Source organism: Aquarana catesbeiana, linkage group LG04 (genome assembly GCF_042186555.1).
Source record: "Aquarana catesbeiana isolate 2022-GZ linkage group LG04, ASM4218655v1, whole genome shotgun sequence".
NCBI lineage: Eukaryota > Metazoa > Chordata > Amphibia > Anura > Ranidae > Aquarana > Aquarana catesbeiana.
In genome coordinates, this window is record NC_133327.1 from 263,240,360 (window position 1) to 263,256,169 (window position 15,810).

General features: G+C 41.2%; 1 protein-coding gene across 9 annotated transcripts in view; it reads left to right on the forward strand.

Annotated features, from left to right (window-relative positions):
- The window catches only part of TNK2 (tyrosine kinase non receptor 2), a 325,816-nt gene that overhangs the window by 286,675 nt on the left and 23,331 nt on the right, over positions 1-15,810 (forward strand). For all 9 annotated transcript variants that reach the window (XM_073626447.1, XM_073626446.1, XM_073626448.1 and 6 more), the window contains 2 exons: positions 4,406-4,600; positions 11,987-12,078. In XM_073626447.1, coding sequence (XP_073482548.1) covers positions 4,406-4,600; positions 11,987-12,078 — 287 coding nt within the window. The remainder of the gene's footprint in view (positions 1-4,405; positions 4,601-11,986; positions 12,079-15,810) is intronic.

Below are 15,810 nucleotides of genomic sequence, written 5' to 3' on the forward strand. Positions count from 1 at the left end.
TTTTTCTTACGATTTGACAGTTCAAAATTGCATGACAAGTCACAGCCCATTGCCGGCAATAAAACTATTCAAATTGTTGCAACTTTGAATAAGGTTCCTGCACTACTTTTTGGGGATTTCATTGCAACTTGCATAGACTTTTGTTCAATGAAGTCGCAAGCTGCAATGAAATTGGAGGTCCAAATCGCACTGATTTGCGGCTTTAAAATCACGCTGAAGTAGCGTGATTTCAAAGCCGCAGTGGTGTGAACCAAGACTGAAAGGCAAAACATTTGTGTATAGATCTAAAAAAAAAAAAAAAAAAAAAAAACATTATAAATACCCCTTTCCACTTTTTTTTTATACGTGATCACATTCTCTTTGTTCTCAGCTGCATAAGAATTGGGGGAGGAGAAACAGCAGTACACTGATCTTCCCAGTGAAAGGCTGCACAGGGGGTGTGTCAGACCGAGTTTTATCATTGGAGGAGAGCAGGCTGAGTTCCAAGCATAGTTGGAGAACTGACCATGGTTTGTTCTCCTGCTTAGTGCTTAGTGTGGTCAATTTTTAATAGGAAAGCAGAGGAACTGGCAGGGACACCAGGGATTTCACACAAAGGAAGCAATACAAAGAGAACAGGATACTTTTTCATACAAGTACATGGTACAGCAGCCACACATCATGATGGAATATGAAATGTTGGATTTACATACTCTTTAAATACTATTTTACATCAGACTAAATTAGGGACGAAGGAAAGAGGGACTTAACAGTCGAGATAGACCCTTCACATGAGGGTCAGTTGGAAGCTATGTCTTTTAAGCAAAGTAAAATGGCAACCATCTTCTTCAAGTCTATAGAAGTGGAAACAAGATAAGGGGGGGGGGAGTAACTGATTGCTTCCTTAGTGCCATGTTGGCAAGCTTTTGGCGGGAAGGCTGTGTGTCAAAGAGTGCATTTAATCCATTACAGTGCACAGATGTTGCCAGTGCTATAAAATAGCTATAAAAGGTTAAAACAGAGCTCCAGTCTCCTAAACATTTTTTTGATAAAAGCACCTCCATGATTCTTAGTACTTTTACTATATTATTTGGATATTGGCATAACTGTCTTCATACTTGTTACTCGTAAATCTGTAATCTCTTGATTGATCTCAGATGCAATTAGCAGCCATCGAGGATGTGGGCATCTGAAGCCCGTTTCTGTGTATCTCTGGGGTTCAGTGCAGCTGGCTACCCAGCATGCACCTCCTGATCTCCCTGTGAGGGATGAGCAGAGGAGGGCAGGGAGTGAGGAGATGGACAGCTGCCGCCAGAATCTGTCAAATGTTGAAGATAAATCCTAAAAATTTTGGTCTCTAACAAACTGAGAACAGCCTGGAACTGGATTCTGCTTTTGATGTGAAGAGGCAGTGAGTGCCAGAGGAAAAGACATTCATTAAGGAATAGAATAAAGGAGAGAAGCCAGCAGTGTGCTTGAAATATTTGTAGAGTGCTCCACGTTTATCCACTGAAACAATAGTGCTGTGATGTGGACAACTCTGGAGTAAAGGAGAATTCATCACTCACCATGTGGTACATCTCCCAATCAGCCACTCCTCTCTATGTTGCTCTACCACATTGTACAGACTTTCTTTTTGTTTTCCAAGGCTCTGATGAAGAGGGAACCCCTCGAAACGCGTCAGCAACTTTTGAGCACTTGCCCTTGCATGAGCATGTCTAATTTTTAATGTATATTTTGTAACCTAGTTTTTATGAATACGTAGTAACTTTTTTGTATTTATCTACTTTGTATAAGAATAAACTGTATTATCTTGATTCAAACGTTAGATCAGGCGCCTTCCACCCCTTTCTTTCACTCGACCTCCTGATCTCACGCCTGCGCAGTAATGACACTGTGTGGCACACTTTGTTGATTATAGGCTGCCATAGCAAGCCTTGGTGGAAGTTCCCGCCCTGTTATTATGGTAACCTGTCAATCAACAAAGAACCCAGAATCTCACATTCGTACCATTATTAGATGCCCAAAGATTCCTGGGGTCGATGCGATGGATATCCCAGGAGTCAATGGGCCTGACTAATGATGTATTCGCCTAGGCAGCCGTGACTGGAGGTCACGGGGAAGACTAATTTTAAAAAAAAGGTACTTTCTTTACAAATTTCCCCATTTAAATATCCAAAAAGTCAATCGCTATATGTGCAAATTACATTGGGGGTAATTATGAAAAATGAGTGTAACTCCGTTTGAAGTTGTGGGGCTCAAAGTGTAAATGTAAAAGGTTTCACTTTTTGGTCCTACACAGAACAGGTTCGTTGCCTCATACAAAGCATATCCTGATCAACATCAGTTTGTTCTTAAAACACATGGGCATAATATATTTCTCTGCCTCTCCTCCCTAATATATATTTCCTGAGTTTACTACAGAATAAATCAAGCATAGATATGTGTGAGGTCACTTTCAGTGCTGTGTATGGTGTCCATGCTGAAGGTTTTTATAGATACACCCGATAATTATACTTTATGAGGTCATTCTTGTAGTTGCCTCATATTTATAACATTTTACCTATTTCATTTTTTTTTTCTTGCTGACTTCATTGTCAGCTTGTATTACAACAGGTATTTCTCAGTGCTCTATGGTTCTGATGAAATCAGTGGTTGCCAAAGAATGAGTTAAACGCAGAACAATGAACTTAAATGCACTCATTTCCTTTGACCCGGCCTGTGTACCAATGGCGTGCTGCAGCTTAGATACACTCTTACACACCCACACACAGCTCCCATTCCTGCTGGCAGTCACACAGCGGGGGCAGGTGAGCTGATCTTCAGAGAAGGGATGGGTTACAAGTGAGGGGGGTGGGAGGGGGAAAAGAGGTGTAAGAGGAGCAGGGACACAAGTCCTGTCAGAACAGGGGACACAGGTTGCATTTCTTTCTCTGGGGCTGTGTAAGTAATCTTCTAATAACATCTGGTAGAGCTAAAAATGATTACCTTAAAACTAGCTTCTAATCACGTACTGGGACTCACTGTCAATAGCTGTCTGATTTGTGTTTTTACATGCACACACATGTAACATTCAATTCATAGATGCCCATTAGTGTAAAGTCTTCTTATAATGACATTTCTATTTTTTTTAAGATTCAACATAATCCCTTGTTATCATTTACCTTTGGTAATGTGAATATCACCGGATTATCTCGTAATAGATTACAATTGTTATGTATGTGACTATACTTCGCAATTTAAATGTATGTCTTTTTCTTAACAACAAAATTAAAAATCGTTTGTAAACAAAAAAAAAAAAGGAGAATCAACATAATCCACAATGCCAATTTAGACAAGTATGAATTAGTTTTCTTTGTGTGTTTACCGGTCATAGCTGTTCACAATTCTTTCCTGTATTTCTTGTAATGGTTGGACACAAGGGAGCAATAGAACAGTAATTGCTCATAATTGTAGGAATTGTACAGAACTGTCTACATTTGTAGTCATGTGCCATTAGATGACTTTCCCTTGGGCATACCTTTAATTTGACAACATTTAGTAAAGGTTTCTGTGAATGATAGCATGTAGATTTGATTGGTGTTACTTGAATGTGAGTTAGGTCCGTGTTTTCTTACTTGTCACGTCTATCCTGAAATTCTGTCCTGCGCTGTCCCACACCCTTGTTTGGTGACATTTTTTATGGCAGTTCACACACACACACACACACACACACACACGTAATGTTCTCTACATATCCTGAACTATATAAGATGTCATATATATCTATACATGTTGTTAAATTAGCTGTAGTTACACACAGATTGCTCAGTGTAATATGATAAGGGGTTTTATGGCTTGTTCTGCTTGGCAGGTTGTGTGGGAGACAAACTGTTTGAGTGTCCTGCCACATTAATTGGGCTTCACTTCCGTTTGCCTTTATTTGATTAGCCCTAGTAATAAGAGGATACCAGTCATATCTTGCCCATTGCCCCCTCAAGTTGCTGACGTTCTGAGCCAGGTAATTAGTGAAAGAGCGAAGAAATTCCAGAGGAGGCAGGAAGGAGTGCTTGTGACATCTGAACGTTTCAGGGATTGTGCTGTGTCTGTGCCTGCCTCTCTGGGGATGACAGGAAGACAGGCTGACTCAGTCTTTACTATGCATGCACCCACGTGTTAATTGGCCAAATAGTTAATCTTACAAACTGAACACGTAACCACTCCAGTCTTATAAACCTGTACTACTGAGGATGTAGACATCTGCTGGAAGCTGTGGTTACCGTGTTCTTATGGTGAGCCAAGAAAGACATGAGACAGCATTCCCTTTGTGGTTTTCCATGTACTGTGCGCCCCCCCCCCCTTTCCTCTAGTCGGTATTACTTTTGCTAAGATAATCTGTTAATTTTAATTTTTTTTGCTTGTGCCATGACATTTGTCTTTTCCACAGGGCAGAGAATTATTGGTGGAGAGGTCAGAACAAGAGCACTTTGAAGGTTGGTCAATTTCCACGCAATGCTGTGACATCTGTAGCTGGACTGTCTGCTCATGATATTAGCCGACCCCTAAAGAACAGCTTTATCCACACTGGTCATGGAGATACTGTGCCTGCTCATTGCTGGGGCTTCCCTGACAGGATTGATGAGTAAGTTCCAAAAACTAAATGTTCATAAATGCCTTGGTTTGTCTGCATGGTGATCTGCTATTTCTGTATTATGTTTCTATTTGATGTAAAATGTAATGCTCTGTGCCTTTCAAGTCCTGCTGAAGACAATGAATCCTCTGACATTCCAGCATAGTAGCATTCACAATACAAGCTGGATAAAGTGTCTATGATAAATGCTTTTAGAGGCAAGAAGGGATGTGAAATTAGTAAAATGCATTGTATTGCCACCTCATTTAGGGAATTGATTCTGTCAAAGGTAAAAAAAAAAAGACATGCTTTGTTCTATACTCCTAATCAGTCGGTGTGCACATTGGATTCATGTAGAAGTCTCTAGCTGTGGAAGTGTATTTGTTGGTCAAAATCAGTCACAGTTTTCCTTTTGTGTTTAGTCTGCCCTAGAAAAGCTAAAGATGGAAATGTTATGAGTAATCTTTCCCTTTTTTATATCACTTTTGATGCTTGAGCCAAGGTAATATACTGTAAATCAATGCATGTTAGGTATTAAACAAGGTCCATTCCATACCCATGCTTAAACACCTGGACTACTAAAGCTTTTCTCCTTTCTATTAGGGACTATGGATATTTTTTCACATACAGTATCTCACAAAAGTGAGTACACCCCTCACATTTTTGTAAATATTTTATTATATCTTTTCATGTGACAACACTGAAGAAATGAAACTTTGCTACAATGTAAAGTAGTGAGTGTACAGCTTGTATAACAGTGTAAATTTGCTGTCCCCTCAAAATAACTCAACACACAGCCATTAATGTATAGACCACTGACAACAAAAATGAGTACACCCCTAAGTGAAAATGTCCAAATTGGGCCCAATTAGCCATTTTCACTCCTCGGTGTCATGGGGAGTATTACAAGGTCTCATGTGTTAATGAGGAGCAGGTCTGTTAAATTTGGTTTTATCGCTCTGACGCTCTCATACTGGTCACTGGAAGTTCAACATGGCTCCTCATGGTAAAGAATTCTCTGAGGATCTGAAAAAAAAGAATTGTTGCTCTACAAAAAGATGGCCTTGGGTATTAGAAGATTGCCAAGACCCTAAATCTGAGCTGCAGCACGGTGGCCAAGGCCATACAGCAGTTTAACAGGACAGGTTCCACTCAGAACAGGCCTCGCCATGGTCTACCAAAGAAGTTGAGTGCACGTGCTCAGCGTCATATCCAGAGGTTGTCTTTGGGGAAATAGACGTATGAGTGCTGCTAGCATTGCTGCAGAGATTGAAGGGATGGGGGGTCAGCCTGTCAGTGCTCAGACCATACCCCACACGCTGCATTAAATTGGTCTGCATGGCTGTCATCCCAGAAGGAAGCCTCTTCTAAGGATGATGCACAAGAAAGCCAACAGTTTTCTGAAGACAAGCAGACTAAGGACATGGATTACTGGAACCATGTCCTGTGGTCTGATCAGACCAAGATAAACTTTTGGTTCAGGTGGTGTCAATCGTGTGTGGCGGCAACCAGGTGAGGAGTACAAAGACAAGTGCGTCTTGCTTACAGTCAAGCATGGTGGTGGGAGTGTCATGGTCTGGGGCTGCATGAGTGCTGCCAGCACTGGGGAGCTACAGTTCATTGGGGGAACCATGAATGCCAATATGTACTGTGACATACTGAATCAGAGCATGACCCCCTCCCTTCAGAGACTGAGCCGCATTGCAGTATTCCAACATGATAACGACCCCAAACACACCTCCAAGACGACCACTGCCTTGCTAAAGCAGCTGAGGGTAAAGGCGATGGACTGGGCAAGCATGTCTCCAGACCTAAACCCTATTGAGCATCTGTGGGGCATACTCAAACAGAAGGTGGAGGAGCGCAAGGTCTCTAACATCCGCCAGCTCCGTGATGTTGTCATGGAGCAGTGGAAGAGGACTCCAGTGCCAAACTATGAAGCTCTAGTGAACTCCATGCCCAAGAGGGTAAAGGCAGTGCTGGAAAATAATGGTGGGGACACAAAATATTGACACTTTGGGGCCAATTTGGACATTTTCACTTAGGGGTGTACTCACTTTTTTTTTTTTTTTTTTTTTTGCCAGCGGTTTAGACATTAATGGCTGTGTGTTGAGTTTTTTTTTGAGGGGACAGCAAATTTACACTTTTATACAAGCTGTACACTCACTACTTTACATTGTAGCAAAGTGTCATTTCTTCAGTGTTGTCACATGAAAAGATATAATAAAATATTTGGAAAAATGCGAGGGGTGTACTCACTTTTGTGAGATACTGTATATGAAAAAATACTATTACAGTCCTATTGGGGCTGTAATACTATGGCAGGCAATCTGACACTAGCTGATGCTGGCGGGGCGTACACTAACTGACACTGACATCAATATTGACACTAATACAGTGATTAATACTGTATCTAATACTGTCTCTGTATTAATGACACTGGCTGGGAAGGGGTTAACATCTAGGGGGCAATCAAAGGGTTAAATGTGTGCCTAACAATGGTTACTGTGTGTGTGTTATGTATTGTTTTTACTAAGCGAACTTGCTGTTTTTTCCCTGCTTTGCTGTCAGTGTTCAGAGCTCTGTGTTTACAACACAGAGCTCCCTTCCCTGAATGACGAAGCTGATCAGTGAGTGCCGGTGATCAATCATTGGCCAGTACCCACTGATCGGCTTGTGCTGTAACAAATCACAGCACAACCGGGGCTGCAGGTGTGCGTGCGCCCCCTACTTGGAAGCGCCAATAATGTATCAGATACACGATCCACGCAGAGCGGCCGCCCTGTCGCAGTATTTCTGCGTGGTGTGATGGGCAAATGGTTAATAAAGCACTGACAATTCTTGTAGAGCATGTGCCAGTGTTTACGGATCCAGTTGATAAATTTGTGGAGATTCTTTTTAGGACCATATTTTCTCTGGCAGGCCCTGCATTGCAACCTGCCATGGTCTTGATCCTAGTCTGTCAAACATTAGGGCAAAGGACTAGACTCATGAGAAGGGATCCATCTTTCCGCAACACTAATTACCCATTTGTGGAGCTCTTGTATTTCCTGTCAGCAGCTCTACTGTGTAGACAGGTTAGTGGATGCCTCCCTTCTTGTTTCACTGAGTCTCCTATCAGTGAACATGCAGAGAATTCATTGGCTACGCAGGTGGCTTGAGGAGCAGGGATGAAGAAAAAAAAAAAAGCATTTGCTGCACATGCGCTTCAAAGGACAACATCTCTTTGAAACTGCTTTGGACACTTTCACTAAGGGAGATTATATACCCCTGCAGAGGAAGCCTAAGCTTCATGCTGGGAAGGCTCAACCTCCCTTCTGAGGTTAAGAAGAGTTCTTTCATTACCCCCAGGCTTTGTCCTCTGAGGCCAGACCCAAACCATAAGCCCAGTTCAGTTGAAAACCCTGAGCTTCTAAATCCCCTAAGCCTGCAGACAAGTCCTATTCAGCGTGAACAGACACCCTCACTTTACGCTGTGGGATAATATCTGTTAGCTTTGAGGACACCTGGATATTTCAGATACCTGTGTATGGGAGGTGGTTACCAGGGGCTAAAATTCTTTCTGTGTTACTGCAAAGAATAGCAGACCTCCATGAAGCCTTTGGAGATTTTCTGGATCAAGCAGGTATTGTCTCAATTTTTGTGGCAGAAAGGTTTTATTTCAACCTTTTTACAGTTCCCAAACCAAAAGGGGACACTTGCCCCATCTTGAATCAAAAAGACCTTGAAAGTTCTCACCGGAAGCCAAAATTCCTCTTGGAATCCACGAGGCTTGTCAATAACCTCTCTGCATTAGGGAGACATTCTGACCTCTGTAGACATGGACATGCGCTTTCATTTCCCTTTTTTTCCAGCAACACCCATCATTTCTTTTGTTTTACCATGGATCTTAAGCACTTTGTTCCTCTGCCAATCAGCTCATCTTCCGCACCCAATGTGTTCATCATGGTTCTGGCCCCTATGCTTATCCTATTATGATCCCAAGACACAGGGCCATGGATAAAGGGGCACAACCGGTCCTCCTGTATGGGGCTCAGACCAGCTGGGTGAATCAGATGTGGCCAGGGAGGGTGATCAGCATGGCAGGGGGGCAATAACTGGAACCGATCACCTGTATGGCCCTCTGCAGCAGCCGAAAGCTGGCTTTCTCTCCTCTCACTCCTGCAAGCTTTCAGTTGCTGCAGAGGAAGCCATACAGATTGGTTCCAGCAATTTCCCTCCCCTCCCCACTGCACTGATCACCCTCCCTGTGCACCATACATTTCCCCCTGCTGCCTAGGCCCCCCTGTGTGCCCCCTACCTCCACAGGGCTGCCAGCTTCCCTCCTCTTCTTCCCACCAGCAGCTACAAGCACACAACAGGATCCTTCAGGATGGACAGTGGGGAAGAGTCCGGTAAATATGTCACATTTTGCAACTGTTTTGGCTAACATCTGTGTTTATGTCTAGCTCTAGCTCACCCTTGTCATGTTTACTGTTTTTTACAGCAAACATTTGTGCAGTCTTTAACAGTTTAAAAGGCAATTATATTAAATTCAAAATATTAGGCAAGTCACACAAGTTGCAAGAGGGTATGATTGTGTTGTATGATACACAAAGATATAGAGCAAAGCATGTGGGCTGTGGTGAGTGACAATCATACAAGCATCTGTGCCGAGCAATGTGTTAATATTATGTTGCTGGAGCGTAATTTTTTACATTTTTGTTATATTGTTATTTTCACATAAGCAAACATCCTCCATGTTTGAGGTCCATTCAGTGTTATATCACATTGCTTTGAGACTCTTGCAACTGGCCATAATGGTATACTGTCACCCGCCCGTATTTCTGAAGCCTCAATAAAAATTGTGTAATGATTCTTAAAATTATTGGTTTAAAGAACTGGCACATATTAATATCCTTGCTTAACGACTGTGGATATGAGCTTGTTTGACCCTGTAGGTAGCCTGCTGTTTCTCAGACAGGTTATACCAGATCCACAGACTTGTAAAGCACAGTCATTGTGCAGAATTACTAAGCAGGGGACAGGTGAACATGCATAAGAAATGAGCCAATAGGGATGCCCCCTGTACATACAGTATATTTCTTTGCAATGTATACACTTATGTTTTTAAAGCATTAAAATAATCCTTTCAAATATTCTGCAGTCTTAAAACTATTTTGGTTGAGGCAAAATAATCCCTTTCAGATTAAACGTATACATAGCTAGAATTTAGCAAGCTTTGGTGCAGATATTTATTTTTCTTGCCCAGCTTTTACCAAACTAAATGCAATTCAGAGTCTGCCTTTATTATCACCATGTGATCAGTATTCTTGTTGTATGGTAATTAGTATCTCACTGAAAACTGTACTCATATTGCTGAAGATGACTGTAATTTTACTTTAGTGGATGTAAACCAGATTCAGGAAATTTGAGCTGGGCACATACATCTGCAGTGTTTTCTTATCTCTCTTCAAAGTCCCATGGCTTTCTCCTGCTCCATTCTTCTGTTAACAGCATGATAACTTCTGACAAGTTCTCCAACACTTGTGATAAAACTAGCCTGACTTTTGTGTCAAGGTGGGTGCTATAAATAGATTAGCAGACAGCTAAAGTCTCTGCTCACAGGACAGCTAAAGTCTCTGCCTATCTGGAGGGGGGTTGTGTGCCTTTCCTCCAATCAGCTGTCTTATAGGGCGTACACACGGTCGGACTTTGTTCGGACATTCCGACAACAAAATCCTAGGATTTTTTCCGACGGATGTTGGCTCAAACTTGTCTTGCATACACATGGTCACACAAAGTTGTCGGAAAATCCGATCGTTCTGAACGCGGTGACGTAAAACACGTACGTCGGGACTATAAACGGGGCAGTGGCCAATAGCTTTCATCTCTTTATTTATTCTGAGCATGCGTGGCACTTTGTCCGTCGGATTTGTGTACACACGATCGGAATTTCCGACAACGGATTTTGTTGTCGGAAAATTTTATCTCCTGCTCTCCAACTTTGTGTGTCGGAAAATCCGATGGAAAATGTCCGATGGAGCCCACACACGGTCGGAATTTCCGACAACACGCTCCGATCGGACATTTTCCATCGGAAAATCCGACCATGTGTACGGGGCATTACAGTGTAATCCAACACCACACTGCTACTGCTGAATCAGGAAGTGAAAATTCTAACACAATGTGCACATTCTAAACAGTATATAAAGCTGAAGACGACAGATATACATGTAAAACTTATGTAGGGAGATTTGTTTCTCTGTGAATCGTCTGAGGCTGTTCTCTTCATTGGGTATATGTGAGGGTTTACATTCACTTTAAGCTTTCTGCAGGTTTTGTGCAAAATGTGATACACTAAATGACCCAGAACCAGGAACCAGGTTAGTTGAGCCAGTGTTGGCATTGAACAGTGGAAACAGTGAGGTGCTCTTAGAGCATTCCACAGTGCATATATATATATATATATATATATATATATATATATATATATAAAATGTTGTTGAGGCACCAACATTTCTGTGGAGGACACATTTAACAAGTCAGTAAAGTTGTCATTTGTATACAACACAGGTTGCGGGTACCTGAGCTTTTTTTGGTGCTCTGGTATGCCGTTTACAGACAGTAGTTGTAAACTTTCCTTACTTATGAAGGGGTTTTCACAGGAACCTAATAACCATGGTTCTCTTTGCAATCCATAAAGTTTCCCTACCTACATATATGCATTTATCCCAGGAATAAGGGGATCTTTGTCCTGCCCCTCCTAGCGAGGTGAATCACTGTGAATCCACAGCTTTAACTCCTGCAGTGTTTGTGGCTGGAATCCATGTCTCATTCATAGTCACAAATATAGATAAGTAATTTGTAGGATCTGCTTGGTTTTTGGTGGATATGGCATGTGCTTTAATCAGCTTGGTCATATTGTAACATGAAAATTATTTATTTAAATACTGTATTTGTGACACATTACTATATATATATATATATATATATATATATATATATATATATAGATAGATAGATAGATTTATATTGTTTTTGTAATTAGTAGCGTAGTAGAAGTAGCAGCAAAAGTAGTAACAGCAGCAAGTGTTTTAGTAGCAGTAGTAGTAGCATTAGCAGCAGAAGCACTAATACCAGTATCAGCAGAAGTAGTAGTAGCTGCAGGATTAGTAATATTAGTAGCAACTAGTAGTAACAGCAGAAACAGGAGTAGTAGTAGTAACAGTTGCAGCAAAACACCTGCTTTTAGATGATGTTGCGTTAATTTAATCAAAGTCAGTAATCATGTCTAGTTTTTCATGACAGTCAGTGTGGGTTATGATTAGTGGCGATATAAGGATAGTACATATTTTCATGATGCTTTGAAGTTCATGAGGCCATTTCTTGTAATGTGTTCTCTGTTTCCCCCTACAGGCTGTACTTGGGAAATCCCATGGATCCTCCTGATATACTAGGTCTGGATCAAGGAACTGCTAGACCAACTCAACTGCCAGGGAGGGCAAAAAGTGAGTAGCTTAAATGTTTGTCAATATGTACTTTGTATTCCAGATTGCTCAAAGTATCTCTGCAGTTTTCTTTTAGGAAACATCAGTGACTGTTGCAGAATTAAATGCATTTTCTACATTTTATTAGAATGCAAGAAATAGCTTTTCTTTTCAATGTGCAGGGACATATGTGATACGCAGATGATTGAAATTATACTTAAAATGGTACAGTGCTTTATAGTATATGAGCTATAGTAGAAAAAACACAACATTACCTCCCTGAGATCCTGCAGCTAAACTTTGTTGTGATAACATACTGTATATGTGCAGGATGTTTCTGTTTGTTTCACTAATACTGTAAAGCACAGTTATTATCTGCAACAACAAAAAAAACCTTTCCCATCCATTGAGGGACAAAGGAAGTCAGATATTGTTGGAACTCGCAGGAGGATTTGGACACTGGCAAACAAAAAATGTCTGTAGGCCAGCCCAGGATAATCCTCTCTCTGCCCAGCATGCCTTAGTTTTTTTCCTAGTGTCCTAAGAAGATGGACTATTTTTATTCAGCTCTGCTGAGAAAAAGTCTAATGCCCCGTACACACGAGCGGAAAAACTATTCAAGATTTTTCCGACGGGATTCTGCTCAAGCTTGTCTTACATACACACGGTCACACAAAAGTTCCCTGAACTTTCGACCATCAAGATCGCGGTGATGTACAACACTACGACGAGCCGATAAAATGAAGTTCAATGCTTCTGAGCATGCGTTGAATTGTTTCCGAGCATACGTAGGAATTTTGTGCGTCGTAATTGGTACAGATGATCGGAATTTCTGGTCGGAACTTTTTCCAACCAAAAAATTGAGAACCTGTTCTCAATCTTTTGCTGGCGGGAATTCCGCCAGCAAAAGTCCCATGGAGCATACACACGGTTGGAATTTCTGACCAAAAGCTCACATTGGACTTTTGCTGGCGAAATTTCCAATCGTGTGTACGGGGCAATACCCTTTTTTTTAATTATTTTTTTTAGCTTTTGTGCTCAGCTTTATTTTTAATCCCTTCTTCATACTGACTTCTATTAAGATTCATTGATACACAGCTGCTTGAGCTGGTTTGTCCATGGCAGCTTTCCTGACTGGCCTTTCCTTATCTGATTGCTTCTGGATTGAGTACAAACAAGGCTTGCTAAGCTTGATTCTTAGACAGTTTGCAGGATGGGAAGCAAGAAACCTGCTAAGCCCTCACGGAATATTACAACATGAAGGTTTGCCACCACTTTTAAGTAGGGAATGGTTGCTTATCCTTGAGTTGCAGAGTGCCCCTTCAGATGCACATACCGTTTCCTTGCCTCTGACACTCTTTATTAGCTCACTCGGTACTCCTCTGTGCCCTCTCACAGATTAACAGGCCTGTCTGTCACCTGTAGGCAGTGCACACCAGCTTAGTTCCTTGTTGGAAGGGTCCACAGTATGTTTCCCCTCGGCCCCTCTTTATTTGACAGGGAGTCAGCCTTCTCTCCTCCCTTGAAGGAGCTTCCTCTTAGAGGCACCATATTTTTTCTCATCTCTTCTCTACTGTTTAGTTTTCCATTAATTCATTAAAGTGTGTTTTTAAAAAAAAAAAATGCGTTTGAAAGACCGCTGCGCAAATACAGTGTGAAATAAAATATTACAACAACCACCATTTTATTCTCTAGGGTCTCTGCTAAAAAAAAATATATATAATATTTGGGGGTTCTAAGTAGTTTCCTAGCAAAAAATACTGATTTTAACTTGTAAACAACAAGTGTCAGAAATAGGTTTAGTCTTTAAATGGTTAAACTGCGCTCACTTACAGACCGAAGTTCATTCCTTTGATCTAAAAGGACAAAGTATTACAATGTTTCTCCTTATCTCTGCCTGTTTTTTTTTTTTTTTTTAGACAGTTGTGAGCTGGGAACTCTGTTTAGAATCAGAAAAATGCTTTGTTAAGAGGAGGGAAGAATTGCAATTTGATTCTTTAGCGATTAATCGTGCAGCTCTAATATGGAGGTAGGGTTTTCACACCTAGGTGTTTCTCAGATTCTGCGTTGCAGGTGAAAAACATCAGAGGAAGACCCTGTATGTTCCTAGGCAGTCAGTGGGTGGAACAAGCTAGTCTCCTGCTGTAGGTATGCTCTGTCAGAAATAGGAAATGCCCTGACTCTGTGGGACCTGTCCACACCTGGGGTCAGCCCCCTCTCCTTTGTTAGGCCTGCAGATTCATGCCGAAGGCCTTTTTGACACTGTTCTCTGTTCTAGATTCATTTAGGCAAATATTCTTTGCTGTCCTGATAAGACTACTGCCCTTTGTGCAATGGATCCTACTGCTTTGTTGGATGTGGGGAGTTCAAAGCATTCTTAGCACTGTTACCCTTGGCTACAGAAATAGGAAAGACACATTTTTAGCAATTTTTCTTTTGGAACTTACTGCAAATGCGTATTTTGTTTAAATGGTGAGCTTATCTTCAGCACCATCAGTGCTGTAACCCATCTCACCAGTTTGTGTTTAGGTTCTTGCCTTCTTTTCTCGCCTACTCTTATTGAGATTTTTCCCTTGTACCTACCGGCTCGGGTATGCTGACTTCATGGGATTGAACTCTGCATTCTTTGCTGGACTCAGAAGTCATCTTCATATCGCTTGCAGGTTGCGGTCCTTGTCAATTCAGTGTTTCCCTGGTGAGGGGGTGGGGGGGTTGTCTGCATGTACCATTGAAAGAGACAGGACCCACCCCTCTGTGTTTATGATGTTTATGATTATGGTACTGCCTGCTAAAAACTGAGGCATGTTTGGCAGTGTTCAAATTTTCTGGTAGGTAGCATAACTTGACAGTGTCTGACTTTCTGTATACCTCAATGGCCTCCAAGAAAGGGATTTTACAGCAATACAAATATCGTATTTGTCACTTGTAGAGTTATATGTGAATGTCAAATTTTTTTTATACTAGACATTGATGCATAATATATATTATGATGTTCTTTGTAGGGCCTATTTACAGTTGTCTGTTTTCGGCAGGCATTGTACTGTAGCAATAGAACACTCTATACCAATTTTTTCTTCTTACAGTTATCAGTTGTTCTTCCAGCCCCGTTGAAAGAACACCTTTCATTTAATGGACATATAGTTAATAAATATGCCAAATGTTATAGAAAAAAGTAGTTATTGAGACTGTTGCTGTAATTATGCCGCACAGAGAACATTGCGTTCTCAGTTGATAGCTGGAACTGCCATCTGCTAGCTGTATGGAAGTTTTTCAGACCTTGCTGAAAGCACATGAGAATCTTCAATTTGGTCTGTGTTATGCACAGTGAAGTGATGGTTTACAAATTAGCCTTTGCGTGTCATGAGTAACATAGTAACAGATAAACATAAAGGCTATACATTGATGGCTTTCAGAACACATTCTGTCCATGTTCTATTGAACTGATACCAAGAGAGCTGTAATGTACAAGTTTATTTGATGAACATCAGTGGTATGTGAGCTGCAAAAAACACTCTGGTGAGCTATTATTGTATCATCACTGCAACCTGGGCAGCCCCCAGACTTTGCACTGTTGTAATTCTGAAATATCAAACTAGGTTGGAAAAAATAAGACAAACTAGAAAAAGTTGAACTCCAGTGCACATTTCATGTTATGTCTCTGGCTTGGAGAAAAAGACAGGATTTAGTTAAAAGAAATTGTCGAAATTAAAAAGGGTACCTTAAAGTGAAGCTAATCCAGCCTAAAAAAACAAG